The sequence below is a fragment of the Balaenoptera borealis genome (assembly GCF_965194805.1).
Source record: "Balaenoptera borealis genome assembly, chromosome: 6".
NCBI classification, from domain to species: domain Eukaryota; kingdom Metazoa; phylum Chordata; class Mammalia; order Artiodactyla; family Balaenopteridae; genus Balaenoptera; species Balaenoptera borealis.
In genome coordinates, this window is record NC_138863.1 from 64,220,539 (window position 1) to 64,241,477 (window position 20,939).

At 41.1% G+C, this 20,939-nt stretch overlaps 1 protein-coding gene and 1 long non-coding RNA gene across 5 annotated transcripts in view; one reads left to right on the forward strand and one right to left on the reverse strand.

Annotated features, from left to right (window-relative positions):
• Nucleotides 1–20,939, reverse strand: part of LOC309630995 — a 279,528-nt gene that overhangs the window by 157,565 nt on the left and 101,024 nt on the right. The window lies entirely within an intron of this gene.
• Nucleotides 1–20,939, forward strand: part of STK39 (serine/threonine kinase 39) — a 303,091-nt gene that overhangs the window by 65,510 nt on the left and 216,642 nt on the right. For all 4 annotated transcript variants that reach the window (XM_082396842.1, XM_082396844.1, XM_082396841.1 and 1 more), the window contains exons 2-4: nucleotides 1,746–1,858; nucleotides 16,313–16,421; nucleotides 20,132–20,273. In XM_082396842.1, the coding sequence (XP_082252968.1) occupies nucleotides 1,746–1,858; nucleotides 16,313–16,421; nucleotides 20,132–20,273 (364 nt within the window). The remainder of the gene's footprint in view (nucleotides 1–1,745; nucleotides 1,859–16,312; nucleotides 16,422–20,131; nucleotides 20,274–20,939) is intronic.

Below are 20,939 nucleotides of genomic sequence, written 5' to 3' on the forward strand. Positions count from 1 at the left end.
AACAAAAACTGCACAGGCTTGTAACAAGAATTATGCGAGGAAAATGCCGACTATATAGTGGGTGCTCAGTATCTGTGGTTTCTTCCCCAGTGAACACAGGTGGGACTTCCTGGAACGGAAGCCATGAACTTTAGAGGCCTGTCTTTGGAGCATTAGGGTGACCTGCTCGGGTCATAGATCAGGGGGCCAGAGCTGATGATGAGACCACAGGGCAGAACTTCAGCGCTAAACACACCCATTTGGGCACTTCTTTGGGGTGGGAAAGCCTTGATTTGCACAAGAAGTGTCGTGCATTTCTCTCACATGTATCAGGAAATCTAATACTGGTCTCCCCTCCTTATTGACAAAAGATCCTCCCTCCCACCCTTTGGATGATATTCGGCGACTCATTTGGGAAATAGTACCCAAAGAAAAACTTGAAGGAGAAAAGTGGACGGTCACATCTGCCCCCTTTTGCACAGTCCCGAGCACAGGCTGTTTCTCTCCTTGGCAGTCTTGCAGGGAGAGGATTTATGTGACGAGAATGAGATTTTTGGTATTCTTTGCAGAATTGAGATGCCTTAACCTGGAGGTCTTTTTGCCCCTACGGAATACAGATCCAATTAGGAGCTCTTCGTGCTCTGCCATAAATCATTACATGTCTACATTTTGCTCTTATAAAATATGGATGATGACATGACTCTCTCTCTTAGGAATTTGAGTGCATTAGCTAATGATCATGAAACCTTAGAAATGGGAAATGCATATGAATGCTGAGAGCTTTTGTAATTACACATTTGCATCATTTTGCTTGGCATCCTTGAAAAGTCCTGCTTTCAGCATGAGAATACTCAGGTTGATTCCTGTTCTTCTCATTGTAGAGCAAACTTGGAAGAAACAAGCTCAAAGAGTGCTCAGAGTAGATAAGTTGTCACAGCATCTCATGGAAGCCCTGAAGTAGCTCAGGCTGAAGTGGTTTGGTTTGGGCTGCAGTGGGAGAAGAGCTTGAGATATTGTAAAGGCACTGAAATGGGAAGGCATCAGCATCAGACGATGGTAATGGCGTCCACACGGGTGTGCTTAGATGCTTATGTCTCTTATTCTTTTTTTTTTTTTAAATTATTTATTTATTTATTTATTTTTGGCAGCATTGAGTCTTTGTTGCTGTGCTCGGGCTTGCTCTAGTTGCGGTGAGCGGGCTTCTCATTGCAGTGGCTTCTGTTGCGGAGCACGGACTCTAGGTGCGCGGGCTTCAGTAGTTGTGGCTTGAGGGTTCCAGAGCGCAGGCTCAGTAGTTGTGGCGCATGGGCTTAGTTGCTCCGTGGCATGTGGGATCTTCCCGGACCAGGGCTCGAACCCGTGTCCCCTGCATTGGCAGACGGATTCTTAACCACTGTGCCACCAGGGAAGCCCTCTCTTATTCTTGTGACATTAGACCCATCACTTTCTCAGCCTTTGTTCTGGACAGCAGTGAACACCCTGTATTGCAATGGGCTCTTTTGATGTGGGTCACCTTCCTGGATTGTTAAGCCTCTGAAGTGCAGATACTGTCCTTGTATTCTCTAGAAAAATGCAGTTTTTCCTTTTTCTCCTTTATAGAATTATTTTCGGACTTAAGAAACGCTTTAAAAAGATGTCAAATGATAATGTTTTGAATACTTTGAGTAGAAACTTAAAAAAATAGATATTAATTTGTGAAGAGGGTCACAAATAGTAACCAGACTGTGTGCCACTTGATAGCTGATGTTGTTTTTATTTCGTTTCAGGCAGTGGCGCTACAGCTGTGGTTCAGGCTGCTCTATGTAAACCCAGGCAAGAACGTGTAGCAATAAAGCGGATCAACTTGGAAAAATGCCAGACCAGCATGGATGAACTATTAGTAAGTAAAAGTGAAGGGGATACTGCTCATTGCTTTTCTTAACTCATGGATACATAGAGATGGGCCGGAGAAGCAGGAGAGTAGAGAGCAGAGGCAACTTGGTGTTTTCTCCTGTGATTGTGTTGTGTAATATACAGCTTACTTTGCTTTGACAAACAGAATTTTGCTCAGTCCTCATAATCCCCAGGTGGGGAGGGTCTCAGTGTTGACACTCTGTTTTATGAAATGAGGGAACAGACTCAGATGACCTAAGGTCATGTGATACTGAGTGCAGAGTTAGATGGTGAGCTTCTGGTCCTCAGTCTTGAATCCTGACGCAAATAGGAATTACTCCCTAAACAATTTGCTGGTCATTTTGGCTTTCATAAATTACAAAATCTCCTGTAAATTTCAGTTATTCAAAATACTGCAGGGTAGCTTGCGTTCTTATTGGCTAATGAGAGGAGTTTATTTTTTGTATAGGGCAATTTGTACTTCTTCTAAATAAAGTACATTACATAAATAATTGGAGCTTGTCGGTGTGGATATGACTGTAGTACCATTGGTTGGTTGAAGGAACATTTGCTTTTGGCTTAGCTGACTCATTATTAAATGAAGAGCTTGGCAAATGGTTATTAGTTGCCCAGCAAACTGTGAAGGGTTTGAGAGTTTAATCTCATAAATATAGTTGTCATTCCACCTGCCAATTTTCTTTTTTTCCTTTTGGTCATTTATTTGAGGATAATAAAATACTGCAGTGGAGGAGTTAACTGATTGGTTATCCCAACACTAATCCCAGGACAAATATTAGTCCAACAGCTCCATACACGCTACAAAGTGTAATGACAGTTGGCTCCAAATGAAGAAGCCTTTTGTTATAGCCTACATTCGGGGAATGGAATGTCATTAACAAGAGCTTTTTGTCTTTACTCAGAATATAGCTTTTACTTCAGGCATAATTACAGTACACTATAGTATAAATTAAGTACAAGGATAAAGCTCTACTTTTCCAGATCTGTTTGGTCTTACATTTCAAATTAGACTACACAAGGCATAGTTTTCACTGGATTGGAAGCAACAGATTGCCAGCTAAAACTCAGATTAAAGGAAGGGCTTCCACAACTTAATGTTAATTTCAAAAAAAAAAAAAAAAATCTTTTTTTTTTGCATACCTTTAAGGCTTTTACTCTCTTCAAAATTTTAGCTGTGCTTTGCTCTTACTGAAATTATTACTGCATACTTCTGTTGCTTGCTATCACAGTGACCAATAAAATTGTGACTTTGTCATCAGACCAGTTTTCAAGATCACTTTCCGGAGTGGAAAAAGCTTTAAACAAACTGTGGAGAGAGCTGTGTCCTGCTTTCGCCACTAACTTGTTTTTTGATTTTAGTCAAGTTACCTGACAGCTCTGCACGCTTTAAAAAGAGTTGAATCCCAAGATCTCTAAGATCCCATTAGGAGTCCTCAAGTTCTGTGGCTATACAAAGTACACATTAATTTTTAAAAAACCTTGGAGTATACATTTATACTTAACGCCCTATTTGGAAATAGCACTCTTGCCCGTGACAGCTTTGCCCATGACAGTTGTATTTGATCGTGGTGTTCTGTTGGAGGTCTCACAGCCATCTTTTTACCACCAGCAGAATATTTATACAGAATATGTGTAAGGCTTGTGTGTGCTTGTATCTGACAGCTCTGAAACCAGACTTCTGGGCTGATGCTGTGGTCTCTGGTTCCTACCAAGCCGTCAGTTGCCCAAAGCTTCCGTGTTTTCCCCTTGCTGACGTCTCATCAGCAGTTGGCTGTCAGTGATGATAGCTATGTAAGGGTCCTAGTGGAGGCATGAGGGAGACTGTCATTCCGGGCCATTTTCTCTATTACCCCGGCACCAGGAACCATAGCAGTGTCATTTGGAGTTACTCGTAATTTAGCCAGAGCTGTCAGTGTGAGGACTGGTGCCTTTATGGCTTTGTCCTTGACTCCATTAATCTGAGGTCTTAAGATTTACAAGTTTGCTTATTAGCACTTAATTTATTTCTTTCGTTCTTCCCCCCTGCACCCCTGTCCCAGCAATGCCCATGTTGTGTTAATGGAGTATAGTGTATGTGCATAATTATCTGTTTTTTCATTTTAAAACATGTATTGATTTGTTGCTCTGATCTTTCCTTAATTTTGAACCGTTGACCTTTCGATGTCTTGCTATTTCTAGGGATGGGGAGAATGGCAATGGTTCTTTAGGACACAAAACTCCCAGGTCCTTTGCAAACAAAAAGAAATGGAATTTACAGTATAGGCTGCCTAAAGTTGGCAGGCTTTTGTAGCCCAGCTATCGGCACATGATTGTGTGGCGCAAAGTTGCTGTAATCCTTTTCGATTTCTCATCCTGCTGGTGCTCGCGCTTTTATTATCTCTGTGGGTTCACATTTTGGCAGTGTTTGGACATCCGGTATCCTAATAATCCTTTAATTCTGTGTGTGTGTGTATTATATACAGGTCAGTGCTTTGCATCATTTCACAAACTGTGCCCTGTGTTGACTGGAAACCATTGTCCTTATAAGAAACAATGGCCGCTGGAATCCTTATCTTGTGGGAGTGTTATGTTATAGAAGTCACAGTTATCAACTGTTTGCTGGCTACAGGAACAGCTACCTCCCCTGTTAAAACTCTCACCTCCCACCCCTACTCTCTGCCCTGTCCCTGCCCCCCTGCCCTGACTCCCATAGTAAGCTGGGATTTAACCAAGGAGCTTGGGTATGATGGTAGAGAACAGTTTTGGACAACTGGCCCTGGACTCTGCTTCTTTATGTGATGGAGGCTGTCCGATTTTCCCATGGTCATAGAGTTTGTTCGAGGTTTGGCTGAAGAAGATTCGAGTGGTCATGATTTCGTTCCTTTTTTTTTTTTTTTTAAATTTATTGTTTTATTGAAGTATCATGATTTCTGAAGCAAAGTAATCATTACAGTGTCACCTTCTCTGAGAATGAAGGGAGGAAAAGAAATGTTCAGTGAGATCACTGGTGCTAAATAATTGGTAATTTAAATAAAATTTATGCTGTTGAAATAAGTACTGTCATATCCTCAGAGATACTAATTTATTTGGTAAATACTTGAGTTTCTCCATTGTACTTAAGCCCATAAAAAGGATGAGTTTTGGGTATATACATGAGAGGACAAAGGTATACACTCACTAAAAATTCATTTCATTTTAACAATTAGATTAGAACACCCTAGAATAAATGTTTTCCTTGGCATCACATGAGTAGCATTTAACCTACTCAATCTAAACTAATTATCTTTCTATGCATTCTTTTGAATTTTCATATGTGTTTTTGACTTTGGCCTATACATCCTAATCTCGCTAGGTTTGATGATCTTGGTGGTTAATTTTCCAGGAGCCAAGGGGTTTTAATGGTCTGTTCTATATTCTTAACCATCCCAACCTAGATACTTTGATAATTTCTGAGAGTTGTTAATCCCATGTTTGTTGTTAACCCCATATTTGGTTAATCCCACAGTGTTAAAAATGACTAATTATAATTAGCTTAACACCCTCTGGGAGATATAGTTTTAGAGCAGAATTTGTTCACTCCATAGTTATTAAAACCCTGCTAGGGCTTCCCTGGTGGCGCAGTGGTTGAGAGTCTGCCTGCCGGTGCAGGGGACGCGGATTCGGGCCCTGGTGTGGGAGGATCCCACATGCCGCAGAGCGGCTGGGCCCGTGGGCCACAACTGCTGAGCCTGCGCGTCTGGAGCCTGTGCTCTGCAGCAGGAGAGGCCGCGATAGTGAGGGGCCCGCGCACCGCGATGAAGAGTGGCCCCCGCTTGCCACAACTAGAGAAAGCCCTCGCACAGAGGCGAGGACCCAGCACAGCCATAAATAAATAAATAAAAACAAATAATGTTAAAACCCTGCTAGATGGTAGGCACTGAGCTAGATGGTGGGAAAACAAAGATGGGTCCTTTTTGTTGTGGAGCCCAGGGACTGGCCAGTGAGTCTCTTCATTTTGGTATTGGGCTGGTGAGATGTTTGAGCTAGGAATATCTTTCTGCACATTTCCCCTCTATTTGTCTAGAAATGGGTTGGCAGATTGATAGATTCTCTAATGTGTACTCCATTGAGGAAGTTCTTGCTTTCCAGTAGGAACTTAAGGCTTGCTAAGTGGGTCTGACCCACCGTCTTGCAGACTAGTATGTTCTTCTTGAAGATGGCCTTGAGGTTTCTTGAAAGAGCTTGGTTCTCTGGTTTGTGGTCAACCTCAAAGGTTAGGGATGCTACTCGAGGGCACGCTTGGCTTCCGTTAACATTTATTACGTGGGTGGAGAATTTATTACACGGATAGATGACTTTTCTGAAGTCATCTATCTTTTTCCATCTCTATTACCAGGTGACAGTGAATTCCATAAATGTGACACAGTCCTTCCTTTTATTTATCCTAAATCCCACTTTTTCAGCCTTCAGGGCACACTCTCCTTTAGTTCTACCCAGGGATTGTTGAACATTTTGGGTCATCATCTTACTTGACTTTATGATTTTTAGATTTTAATCATATCCTTCTCAATTTTTTTTCTCTAGACTAGAATTCTCATATTTTTAGTCTGTCCTTGGTACTGAGTCACAGAAAACTCAGTACCGTTTTCTCATTCTTTCATATACATCAGTGCCATCAAATCTTACAGTTTAATTCTTAAACTGTAGGAGTGCTTTAGGTGTAGGAAAAATCATGGCCCTGGGGTTGGACAAAGTGCTTATTTCTTTAAAAAAAAAAAAAAAAGGGGGTAAAATGTCTAGTTAAGTGATTATATTATGCAATAATATGTAATGATCATTAAAATATTTTAGTTTGTGATGAGTGACAAATGTGAGCAAAACCGTCTCAAAAAACAACTATGCACCAGTGATGAATGCTGAAATTTGTGGTAGAGGGAAGATTGCTTCCTGGGTCAGAGGGCCTGCATTCTCCACTTGGGTCCTGGACTTGGGATGAATCACTTTCACTTCTGGTCCACAGTCTCCTCATTTGTTCAATAAGGAAGTATACTCAAAAGCAAAAATTTATTTTCACCATCAAAAGTTCTATGATTCTGTGTATTTAAAAATTAATTCTTCTAATGAAATCCCCTTTTAAAATCATTTAAATAGAAACACTAATTAATAGCAAATTATGCTTTATAATTCGGGATAGTGTCAAGTCACTCCAGTATTGTGGTGTAACGATTAAAATTCACCATAAATTCGTAGATTTGGGTACACAGAGTGCCATCTGTTTCTCCTATGTACATAATGAAAAAATTTCTCAGTCTTGAAATAGAAAAACTCTAGCATTTGCCCTTCTCTTCCTGTATCAACTTATAAAGATATTTTGCTCTCACTGACAGTATTTGTAAGTAAATCGTGCTTACATTGCTCAGAACGAAGCCCTGCTCTCATTTTGCTTTCTGCTATAGTGCTATTTTATTTATATATTTATTTTTTAATAAATTTCTTTCTTTCTCCACCCGCCCCTGGTGTGGGCTTCTGATTTCAGTGGCTTTTCTTGTTGTGGAGCACAGGCTCTAGGCACGTGGGCTTCAGTAGTTGTGGCACGTGGGCTTAGTAGTTGTAGCTCGCAGGCTCTAGAGCACAGGCTCAGTAGTTGTGGCACATGGGCTTAGTTGCTCCGCGGCATGTGGGATCTTCCCACACCAGGGCCCGAACCTGTGTCGCCTGCATTGGCAGGCAGATTCTTAACCACTGCGCCACTAGGGAAGTCCCTATTTTATTAATTATTTTGCTTTTCTCTTGATCTGCAGTTCCCTCTGTACTCCCCTTTCTCTCCCCCTGATCCTTTACCTTTTCCCCCTCACTCCTTCCATACTTTCCTTCCATTTCTTTAGAGGAATGAATTAGCTATGATTTGTAGGTTATTTTGGAGAATAAAGCTCTAAATATTGACTTTGCCTAATGGTCATTTGAGAGAATAGTTATCTCCTATTATCTGACACAGGCTTCTCTCTTCCTTTTAAAATTAAATTATAGTATTTGGGGACCTCTAAGCAGTTCCTCTAGTCAGAAGGCTTTTTTTCCCTTTTAACTGAGATTTTGAAAAATGAAGAAAAAAATTTCTTTTGGTGCATTTTAACCTAATCTCTGTAATTGTGTTAATACTTTTGCAAATCTTGTTTATTATAGAAAAAAATTTGTACCAGTTTGAGGACATCAGCTTAAAAAGCTGGAAGCTATAATGTATGTGTTTTCTCTATTGTGTCAGTGAAAGTACCTTCCATTCTTTTTGAACTAAAGAACTTTCTAATTAGTAAATTAATTATTCATATCCCAGCACATCCCTTGTCATATGTGGTAACAAATTGCATTTGGCTATTTCTTGTAGAATCTTTTATACCAAGGGTATAGCATTAAAATATAAGACTACTTCACTGAGTGTAGTACTATTTTGAACATTTCAGTCCCAAATATTATATTTTATACTGTCATTTGTCCCTTGCCACTTGGCTTTGTAATTATTTTCATATGATTTGGTGTTTGTGCTTACCCACGTATAGTCCAATTGAGGGCAGAATTAGAAATGAGAAACTTTTGGATAATTTGAGGACGTACCATTTTTAAGAAATTAAAGAATATCACATATGCAAAAGTAACTTATTTTTACAGCTCTAAAGTTACATTAGCTTAGGAATATGTATGATTTGGCTGGAGAAAAATAATTTTCTTTTTGGAACGTTAAATTTAAAAGTTATATCATAGCAGATCCAGATAATAATTAAATATCCTAATTGAATTTACTTTTAAGTGTTCTTATACATTTGTTAGAAATGGCTTGCTAAAATGTTTAACATCTCTTTTTTTTTTTTTTTCAAAATGTAAGCAGAAATTAACATTTCAAGGCCACTCAGGCTTCTGGACTTACATGTGCTTGGTAACAGAGAGACCCAGTACATACTCATTTTCAGAGTAGGAGAAAATGGGGAAAACATTCCCAGATTGAATACAACTTCAGTTAACATCTTTTTTTTTTTTTTTTTTTTTTTATACTTCACTTTTGCCATCCTCATAAACTTCTGGAAAATGTTATTGCTTGGGTTGAGACAGATGGTTCTGTTCTTTCCTATGTTATTGTCTTTCTTATTTTGGTTTGGTTATATTTCCACAATTAATTAAGCTGACTCTGAAAAAGAAGGACTCGGAAACAGGGAGAAGGCTGGAGAGTGTTCAGCGGGGTTTCTGCCTCTGTTTCCTGGCAGAACCCCAGGCTGCAGGTCATACCCAGGTGTGGGACACGGGAGGCCGCAAAAAAGAAAGACACGTTTCACCTCGCATTCTCATCCTTTGGTGATGAAGCCAAAAATAGCAGCAGCACTGAAAACTGGCCTGGAGGTTGCCAGCAGCATAAATTGGCTGACAAGAAAGAGTCTTCGTGTTTCTGTTTTTAACGAAGTCTTTGACTTTACTTTTCCCAGTACACCCAGTCATGGACAGTTAAATGATCAAATAGCAGTTGTTGATAGCTGCGTCTGATTCAGATTCCTGATAGCCAACTTAAGAGCTTTCAGAACCCATAAGGCATCCTTGTTACTGTTTGCTGAAGAGCTTTTTCAGCCAACTCTGAAAGAAAATGGTTCTCCCCCATTGAACTTTCCACGTCACTCCTTTACTCTTTGCTTTCTTTCCTCTCCTTGGAAAGAGTTATTTTCTCTTGGTGAAAAATAACTATTGCGGCGACTTTTTCATTTCCAAGCAAAATTCTTTAGTGTTTTTGGGACCAGTTTTTGCAGAATGCCCATCATTCATAACCAAGCAGATAGGCCCTGGGATGGGCATTCTGTTCTGTCGGAAGTAGATGTTTACCCATTGTGATTTCTCTGCTGATTTCCAGGGATTTTCCAGACCTACCTCCAACTCCCCTGATACTTTATCTTTTACAACTGCTCCCTCTAGTTTTAAATACTTCTCCACAAACACTGATTAAGGCTATCACAAAATTTGTTTCCCTTTTCCTAATTTCTTACAAGTGTTTCCCTGTCTTCAAAACATCTAGACTTTCCCCATTTCTAATCCTGTCTTCAACTGGACTGTACTTGGATAGACAGATACCAAATCATATGAAAATAATTATAAAACTAACTGGTGAGGGACATTGGTTGATTTATTCATAAATAGTACAGGTCAGAATATTTGACTTAACTCTACCTTGAGTAGGTTTTTTCCTATTGGTACTCTTGTTTTAAAAGAGGCAGGAGTTTGCTGCATATGTGGCATTTACTTTTTTATAATTAAAAAAACGTCACAATGACATTTTTCATGATTGAAAATGACAGTCCGAAAAATACAGTGCTCTTAGGAGAACTTTGTCAATCTTTCCCTTCCATTTCTTGGCTGACATTTGAAATCATTGAAGTTTATGGGGTTTTTTTTTTCTTTTTTTTAAAAATAATTCAGCTACTTACAGTATTGGTTTACTTATGAATATCGATGAGGTTACCCTTCATAATGATGCTGATATTATGGAAGTGCAAGCCTGACGACGACTTTCTGAAAAGTGTTTTCAATTAACACGGTTACCCTCATATCATGTAAGGAATTCTTTAGATGCTTGGATGGTGCTGCATACATTTTAAAGATGTATTTGGTTATCTCTTGCATTTGGAAATATGCGTTTTATTTGATAGTATTTGTGGGTCATATATTTATTTTTCCTTTTTAGATTAAGTTGCAGTGTGGAAATGTGCTTGGGAGGTAGCTGTTTCTCTCAGCATTTCATTGAAAGAATTAATGCATCTCAGTGCTTAGCTGGAAAGCAGCGCTTCTCAACCTTCGCTACACAGTAGAATCCACCTGGGAGCTTTTGAAAATTTTCATTCCCAGGCTGTGTCGTAAACCAATTTTATATCAGTGTCTCTGGGGCTGAGATCCAGGCATTGGTATTTTTTAAAGCTCCCGAGGCGATTCCACTGTGCAGCCAAGGTTGAGAACAAGTACTTTAGAATAAAGTTAGAAATAGCACCTCCTCAGATTTAACTGCACATGATGTTGGAACTTGGGTGGGTTGATATTTTGCCACCAATATCAGATAAAGAAGAATTTATTTAAGATTTAGCTGAGGTATTAAAATATGCTAATGTGGTTAAGCATAGTTTAATATTTTGAATTCAGGATCCATTTAAATCTCTTTCCTTTTAGCGCTTGTGAATCGCATCGTCTTCAGGACAACAGAAACTAGACTTTAACTTTTTCCTAATTCTTATGTCTCCAAGCTCTTTTTTGTTTCTCTTTGTTCTGAAAGCTTTGCCTAAGTATATGTTTAGACTTCTTAATTTCAAAAGCGTTTGAGGCAGCATACTAGGATACATGAAGTATGATAAGGTGATATAAATCAAACACAGGACGAGATACTAAGGGAAAACACAGGTGAGGATGTTGTAGAGTTAGGAATGAAGCGAAAAACTCATGGCCCAATGACCTGGACACGTGTTACAGGACACTCCTTGAGCCAGCAGGGCACAGAGCATGTTCGTATGTGACGTGTGGGGAAGGGTGAGTGCTGCTGCTAAGGGCTGTCTCTGTGCCTCTGAGACTTTAGTCGGGAACGTGGGACACGTGGGATTAGTGATCAGCTTGGGGATACTCACACACAAAGAAGGAACTGAGACATCGAGGGACTGACTTTCAACCTTCCTGTCATGTGCTAGGCCTTCTGCAAGGAGTCGTATAGATCTCACTTTGCTTATTTCACAACAGTCCTGTGTAGATGGCATTATTAAGCTTGTATTACAGAAAAGGATTCTGAGGCTGAAAGATGCTGGATGACCCGCGCAAGTAATCAAGCTGCGGTCAGTGGCAAAGCCAAGCTTCCAAGCCAGCTGTGTCTTAGAGTGCAGCCCTTCCGAAGTGGCTCCTGCTGGCTCACATCCCTGTTAATCATGGTTCCTGCTTATTCTCAGTAATAGTAATAGGAGAAAAAAATTTGGGGGGAGGGAAATGGTTAGACAAAGGCCATACAGCAATATTAGAAAATTGCTCATAAATATTTAAACACAGTTTTTTTTAAATTTAAAACTTTCCAGTTTTGGGGGGTAGTTTTTTTCCTCCCCACGCATCACATTTTCAGGGTGGGACGCTTTATGTTCTTTTGTGCAGCCAAACCTAGTTTGTCCCATATAAGAGGGATGTGTCATGTCCTGTTTCGGCGAATTCATCCGGGCTGGGCCAGCAGCAGTGTGTGGGTGTCCCTCTTTGATCTGCCTTTAGCCCACGTCGCTCCCAGCAGAGACGCTGCTGTGGCTGCCACTTTGGGGTTAGCAGATGGAAAGGGTTTTTACTCGCTGCCCCATTTAAGGTCGGTTTTCCCACTCGTGTGAAATTTCACTTGTACCGCGTTTCAGGTGAAGCTGCAAGAGCAGATCCAGCTCTTCAAGCCACAGGGAAGCTTAAATACCGTGCCGTAGCTTGGTTTGGCACTTGATGACACGTCTGAGTCTGATTTCACGAGACTTCCAAGGGAGCCACTGTGTTACATTCCTTGACTATAGTTTTGGCAAATGTGTTGCCTGGGTTTCAGAGTTCCGTGAGTTCTTCCAACTTTGACCTCATGTTTTTCTCTCGCTTCGAATTTTTTACCCTTTCCTGTAGTTGTGAAATTCAAACCACTGTAATCCCATGATCTCCTTGATCTCCAGCTTTGCCTCCTACCCCTTTCACGAGGTCTCACTCAGCCAGGCCTCGCCACCGGGCCTGCTCTCCTACCCTTCCAACCCCAGGGCCTGGGTTGCAGCCAGTCGTCTGTGCTCCTTCCTTTCACATCCCCTCCACCCGAGGGCCTGTCTGCCTGCCTTCTGCCACTTTGTCACTCAAAGTCTGGTTTCTGGGCCCGAAGCATCCGCATCAGTTAGAAGCCACTTAGAAATGCAGAATCTCAGGCCCCACCCCAGACCTACTGGATCAGAATCTGCATTTTCACAAGGTCCACAGGTGATCTGTGTGCACATTCAGGTTTGAGAAGCGCTGCTCTAAGTCACACATCTTCCGTGGATTGTGCCCTAATTAAGGGAATAGAGTGTTGGAACCCAGTCATTCTGTAGGAAGAATTGGATAAAAAGGATTTTTTTTCATCCATTTATTCATCTTTGGGCAATACTTTGGTTACTTTTAGGGATGGAAGGGATGAGTATGTTTGGGGGTAAATGGCTTTGCCTACCCATGTGGGTAAAGTTAAGGCACTGGGAAAAGCTTGGATAATTTAGTTGATAGACTGTTACCAAGAAAGGATTCATATAGCAACCATCATCACTGTTGAAAGAAAATGGGGAGAGTAGTTCTGTGGAAAGAATATTTGATTTAAGTAATATTATATTTTTCAAATTATAAAAAATATATAAAATTGTCTTGGTGTGTCTGGGCTGCTAGAACAAAATACCATAGACCAGGTGGCTTATAAACAAAGAAACTTATTTCTCACAGTTCTGGAGTCTGGAAGTCTGAGGTCAGGATGCCAGCCTGGCTGGATGGGGGTCCTCTTCCAGGCTGCAGACTTCTCTCTGCTTCCTCACGTGGTGGAAGGGGTGAGCTGGCTCTCTGAGGTCTCTTTTATAAGGGCACTAATCTCATTCATGAAGGCTCCACCCTCATGACCTAATCACCTCCCAAAGGCCCCACTTCCTAATACCATCAGCTTAGGAATTTTGTAGGGACACAAATGTGCAGACCATAGCAAAATTATAAATACAGTTGACCCCTGAACAATGCAGGTTTGAACTGTGGAGGTCCCCTTATACCCGTTTTCTTCAATAGTGAATACTATAGTACTACATGACTGGTTGGTTGAATCCGAGGACACGGAGGAATGAAACCTTGGATACCTAGGGAGGATTTTTGATGAACGAAGGGTCGGCGCCCCCTATGTTTTTCAAGGGGAAACTGTATAAAAATTTTGTATCTCTCTAAAAGGCAACTAAACAAAAGGTTTATATATAAATTAATTTAAGGGTTGGATAGGCCAGTATAACACCTATTTCTTCCTTTTTAAAAGTGTATTTCTACCCCATTTGTGGAAATATTACTTAATATGGGGGTTCAGTGATAGCACAGGTCATATCCCAAGGCAGAGTGACCAGTGTTTTTCCCTAAGGCGAGTTTCATCGTGTCTTTACACATTAGAGGCTCTACTGCATGGAAAGGCTGTGTAGTAAAATAGGTGGTGTAGGAGTGGGGGATATGGACCCCTGGCCAAGCGGTGAGGAGGGCAGTGAGATTATGAGTGGTCAGACTGATACAAGTCCCACCTCTCTTCTCAGGACCCACCTGTTCTTTGATCTGCCCTTATACTGCTCATGGGGGTTTATTAGTAGTGGCAGTATCTGTGTCTCTTCTTCTTTTTTTTTTTTTTTTTTTTTTTTTAAGTCCTCAGGACTTTTAAATATCCAGCTGGTACCTCTGAGGCCCTGAAATTTGAAGGAATAGAATTTGATAAGTTACATCCATAGGCTTTCTAAAACAGTTTCTCCATAGGTTGATTAAAAGAGTTTCTCTCTCTCTCACACACACACGCGCGCGCGCGCGCGCACACACACACACGCACACACAGTAGCTCACTGCTATCATCTCAGAGAATCTGATCCTCTGGGTAGGAAGTGATACTGGCCATCTAAATGCAAAGGTCTAAAAAAAAAAAAATGTGGTTTTCCAGACTCTGACCCGACTTTGCTTCCATGCAAAAGAATTTCCTTTCATATGAGCACCGGTTGTTGATTGTATGCTTTAATGATTTAAAAGTTTGGTGTTAGAAAGCTAGAAAGGCGTTCATTTACATCAGATATAAAATGGTGAAAATGCAGAGCACACATACTTTGAAGAAACAGTCTTCTCATTTCTGTGAGGAACGGGGGCATCTGTTTAAACCGGACCCTCCATAGCGCTGCAGGCCTTCAAAGTGCGCCATCCCCGCAACGAGCAGACGCTAGCCACTTGGAATAGGAATGCTGGTCGGTGTTCCATTTCTCCTTCAGAAGCGTCTTACGCTATCGAAACCTAACACCAGAAACAGATGGAAACTGGACCTCAGGTTTCAGATCTTCTTCAAAGGACAGGAGGTGCTGAATTGAAAAGTGTTAGATTTAGAAAACCTGTGATCAGTTAAGTGGATGAGGAAGATGATGAAGGGGAAGTGTTGTCATACAGTGAAAGGAAAATAGAAAAAGTAGTGATTTTCTTACAAGTTTATCCAGGATAAAAAGCACCTAAATAAATGCATGTATTAAGACGCGTATATGTGTTATATGTCATGGTATTTAGGCCAAGTTAATTGACGTGTAGGGTCATCTTAGTAATTTGAGGATTAAAGTAGTACTGGATATATAAGGATAGCAGCTCAAATTGGAATATTCTGGTTGGCAACTTTAAGTTAATGCAAAGTAGACACTCATTATTGAAAATATTTACAGGATGCACAGATACACTTTTATTTCATCATAAATACATAATAACATAAGTGAGGTTTCTGTGACGACTTAGGTTATTCTTGTGGCTTTTGGTCAGCACCTTGAAAGTGAGTTACACTGGTCTGGTACCTTTGATTGAGGGTTAGCATTCGACTGACATTTTGTAGGAGTCATCTGGCGGTAACTTAAAACAGCAAACCAAAACCAACATGAACTTGAGTATTGCAGAAAACTGTGGCTTATTGAAGTTGCCCATTTGTTTGGTTTCAAAGCTTTGTTGTTTTGTCTTTTGATAAAACTCTTTTCTAAACTGTGACCCACAAAGCATTATTTTCCTGCATTGTTCCTGTGGATTCAACTATGACAGTTTATCTACTGCAGGACTTCTCAGAGCCTTTGACAGTACTAGCATACCCTGTGACGTGACGCCTGTAAACTGAGATGTAGTATCTGATGTTGCCCAAGCTTATTTCGTTTTACCAGCTGCCCCTCCCACCCCCACCCTGCTCTTTTCCTTGATGGAATATCTACCATGGAAGATAGTTTGGGAAATGATACTCTAGCATCTTTATAGGTAGTTTTTCATGTACCGTCACAGCAGTCCTGAGAAACAAGCAGTTTTGTTGCCCCTTTTTGGATGAGTGAGGAGCACCAGGGTTCAGGTTGGCACCAGGACCCAGGTCTCCTAATAGCTCACCAATCTTTTATCTCTCTGTCGAGGCTTTGGGTTCAGGTAGGAGGCACTTATCACATATGGCGGCTGGGGGGGGTTATGGGGCTGTGTGCTGATCTGAAGTTCCTCTGTCCTGTGGCTGGTCCTCAGGGCTCTGGGGTCTCCTGTAGAGGCCTTCCTAATTCTAGCAAGTTGTTAACGAGGGTGAGAGAGTTAGTTCTCGTGTGGTTTCTGTGAAGTAATGGTTTAGGCAGCCCCTCGCCCAGGTGTGCTTTAAGTAGGAAAGTTACCCAGATATTCAACTGTGGTTCACTTGTGTCTTGCTTCCCGATTTTCACCCCATGGTACATGTCGTGTTTTGCTCTTTTTATAGAAAGAAATTCAAGCCATGAGTCAGTGCAGCCATCCCAACGTAGTGACCTATTACACCTCTTTTGTGGTAAAAGATGAACTTTGGCTGGTCATGAAATTACTAAGTGGAGGTAAGTGGATTTTGTCATTTTTGTTTGTTTGCTTGTTTTCTTTTTTTCCTTTTGTGCGAGTCAGCATATTGAATAAGACTTTAGATTTGATCCCCTTATTCCCGTATTTAAACGTTTTCTTGGTTTATTATTTGCCTGGAGAGTAAAGTCCGGATTTCTTCACATTGATATTCAAAGCCTTTCATAATTCAGCTTAACTTGTAGAATAACTTGTGTCCTCTTTTACCCCAGCCTTCTAGGTGAGGGTGAGACTCCCCAAATGCCTTCTGCCCTCTGATGTCTCTGTGCTGCTCCTTAGCCCCAGATGTCTGTCTATCCTTCTCCATGTGCTCAAGTCCTGAAAGGCCCCATCCTCTCTGAAGCCACCCCTTACTCTCTTCAGAAAAGTTAACCAATCCTTCTTCTTTAAAGCCTTCATTCTTAACATTATTCAAGTCTTTAACACATTGTAATATAATGAGTTATTTCAGTGCAGTTTACTAAAGATCCGTGGTGATGGAAATGTTCTGCGGCTGTGCTATCCAGTTTCTACTAGTGGCTCTTAAACATTTGACATGTGGCTAGTGTTACCCAGGGACTGAATTTCTATTCAATTTTAATTAGCTTACATTTAAATAACCTCAGGTGGCCAGTGGCCTATGGTACTGGACAGTGTAGTTTTAGATTGTGGATTTCATGAAGAAAGCATGTGGGAAGGTGAAGGAACTTTGCCTCTCTAGCCTCAGATCACTGAAGTTAAAAAAGCCATGGGGGGGCTTCCCTGGTGGTGCAGTGGTTGAGAGTCTGCCTGCCAGTGCAGGGGACACGGGTTCGAGCCCCGGTCTGGGAAGATCCCACATGCCGCGGAGCAGCTAGGCCCGTGAGCCACAATTACTGAGCCTGCGCGTCTGGAGCCTGTGCTCCGCAACAAGAGAGGCTGCGATAGTGAGAGGCCCGCGCACCGCTATGAAGAGTGGCCCCCGCTCGCCGCAACTAGAGAAAGCCCTCGCACAGAAACGAAGACCCAGCACAGCCAAAAGTAAAAATAAATAAATTAATTAATTAAAATTATTAAAAAAAAAAAGCCATGGACAATTAAATTTATAAGACACTTTCCCATTCCTGTATTTTATCTCTTTTAATCTTTTAACATCACTCTTTGATAAGGGAGGATAACGACAACGGTTAATTTTCTTGAACACTTCCTCCGTGGCTGGATCCTGTGCCAGGCGATTTACTGACTTTATTTCATTGTAATCTGGACAACACCACTGCATGGCAGGTGCCATGATCCCTGTGTTTCAGAAAGGGCACCAGAGCTCAAGAGAGTTAGGCTGCTTGCCCAAGGCCACACACGCCGTGCCTGTTAGTGCCGGGATCTGTACACGTAAAAGCTACCCTGCGCCGCAAGTATCATCACCTTCATTTTACAGACCCGAAAACTGGAGCTGAGAAAGCCCGAGGGATTCCTTCCTAATACCCAGCATCCCCATACCTCTCATGTGTTCTCTTTGCAGAGCGTCCCTCCCTGTATATCCATCTTACCGAGACGTGAAGTATGGTTAGGAGTAGAGGAGAACATTTGGTGGTACCTGGACGAAGCCGGAACTGACGGTGCAGAGTTTATTTGGTGGAGCCCATTTTTATCTGCAGACCCAGTTCAGCTAAGGCTGAATCAAGGCAGCATCACAACTTAAAAATTTTTTTTTTTAGAGAAACTGTCTTGGATCCAGCAGAAGCCCTGCAATGAGATGACGAAGGCATTGTAGTTGCCTTGGGTCTGCTTGTGTAGGTCTCGGTAGGGAGCCTGGGAGAGCTTAGTCCGGTTCTGTTCCCAGTCTTGTCAATCCTATTAGTTATTGTTTCCTTGACTGCTGACTCTGGCTTTTAATTAAAAAGGAAAAGAAAAATGGAAGGAAAAAGGAAGCCCGTTGGAGCCTACTGCAACGCTGAGTATCAGGACTGCTTCTTGGTTCTGCTGAGGATGGTGCTTTATTGATAAGATGATCTTAACCTGGTCTCTTCTTGTAGGGGGGTCCACTAACTGAGGAAACAAGAAATTCTGGTGACCTGGGGCCCTGTGGATTTTAATTCCTCTCTTTATTTTTATCCCAATTAACCTTTTATAAGCTTGAGAATATCCCCTGTGCCCTTTCCTAAGGACTGGATAGAAAATTTCATTGTCTTTTTAAAAGAATCCAATTTAGTCTCCCCTGGCCTCCTAGGTGAGAGGAACAGGTTTCCACAGGTAAGGGGAATGTGGGCAGATGTAGCCTGTGGCTCATTTTGCTTTCAGCAGGCCAGAAATGCATGCGTGCCTGGTATGGTATATCCTTAAAAGAAAAAAATTAAAATGTTTTTGGAAGTATCGTTTTCTAAATGATCCCCAAATCCAAGAGTCAATGAATAAAGAGATGTTTTGTTTCTCCCTGAGGGGAAAGATATGCATTTGTTTTCTTCTATATTATTTTATTACATCAAATCTCTTACTGAGTGGCAGGTGGCTATCCTGGTGTAGTAATATCTGATGGGAAACTCAGTCCTCTTAGTTAAATCAGGGAGAGCCTGGAGCCAAATTCAGGTCCTGAGATAGGCTGTTTGGTAACTCTTCAGAAGTGTTGAACCCCCAGGTAATTATGGCTCTTAAGGTGACCGGGAAGTTTGGAATATTAATTAACATATGTTGAACCATGAATTCACAGTGCCAAGGACACTAATCTGTTTATAGTAACAAAATACTATGTATTTATTTCTTTATTATTAAACTCTGTACATCACCCCTCAAGTAAATGTAAGTGAAGATTGCCTAGAGTCACAGAAAGGAATCTTCTGGTTATAAGCAGGGGTCTAAAGGCAACAGACATTTTTTCTCTCCTCCTACCTGAGGTTAAGGAAAAACTGTGCTTCCTTCTCTCAGCAGTTCCCTGCTGTCTTTTCTCCAGGCCTCTTGTTCCTTTCTTTTTCAGTTTAGACATCCTGAACCCTCTTTTAATCTGTAACCAGTTGCATGTCTACAGAAAAGGGACTAACTGTAACCAATTGCATGTCTATGGAAAAGGGACTAACTGTGAAGTGGCCGTGAACAGTCTTCTGCTTCCTGACCCAGAATCCCTCTCATTAAGTTCAGCTGGATGTGTGCTTGCAAACTTGGATTTAGTGTTTTTCTGGTCACGGGCTACCATGCAATTGTTTGTGTGCCTTGGGAATATTTGTGTTAAATAAACAAATGAAAACTATATTTTGTTGTTCTCGTTTAGCTTTTTATTTTTTTAAGGATTTTTAAAAAAATTTATTTATTTATTTATTTATTTATTTATTTAATTTATTTGTGGCTGCGTCGGGTCTTAGCTGCGGCACACGGGATCTTTGTTGAGGCATGCGGGGTCTTCGTTGTGGCTTCTCTCTACTTGTGGCGTGTGGGCTTTCTCTTCTCTAGTTGTGGCGCGCAGGCTCCGGGGCGCGTGGGCTCTGTAGTTTGCGGCACGTGGGCTCTCTCGTTGAGGTGCGCGAGCTCAGTAGTTGTGGCTCTCAGGCTTCGTTGCCCTGCGGCATGTGGGATCTCAGTTCCCTGACCAGGGATTGAACCCACGTCCCCTGCATTGTAAGGCGGATTCTTTACCACTGGACCACCAGGGAAGTCCCTCGTTTAGTTTTTTAAATAGGGAGGACTATTCTGGAAAGGTAACGAAGGTGCTTATACAGTTGTTCAATTCTTCTGTCTGTCCACTTAGGTTCAATGTTGGATATCATAAAATACATCATTAACCGAGGAGAACACAAGAATGGAGTTCTGGAAGAGGCAATAATAGCAACAATTCTTAAAGAGGTTTTGGAAGGCTTAGACTATCTACACAGAAATGGTCAGATTCACAGGTATGACCCCTGCAGAGATGTTTAAATTCAGCTGTTCATGTCTTTAGTCCTAGTTAGTAAAGAATACTAAGGAAACACACCTCACAGGTAGGTATTGACATATCTCTAACTTAGGTAGGTTAAATAGATGGGAAAAAAGTACTTAAGAACGAAACAAGAGAACAAGTTTTGATGAATTATATTGGTATATTGGTTTATCTGCTTTCACTGAAATAAGAGTAGACTATAGAAAGTACTGTGGGGACTCAAAAAAAATCCGTTTACATTTTATACTCATTTGAAGTATACTCATTTGAACTGGATAGCATCTCTAACTTTCTAATACAGGCAAGAGTGTTCCAAACATTTAATATGTTAATTATTTTTGACATGGTGGTGGAAGAGAAGGAGGGGAGGCACTAATTTCATCTCTTTTGTGACATAAAATGCTAATTCTTTAAATAGCTAAACAGCATCGCATATGAGTGCCTGATGCTTCAAATGGGTCAGTACTCCTTGGGCTCTTAGGAATTGTTGCAAGTAAATAACCATTTACCAGTAATATGAATATTGCAATTCCCTTGCCCTGAGCTATAAGTGAGCTATATGTTTAATGGTATCTACTATGTCTTTCAATAATTAGAAAAAATATTACTTTAGAAAGCAAACTTATAAGTTGTAAATTCT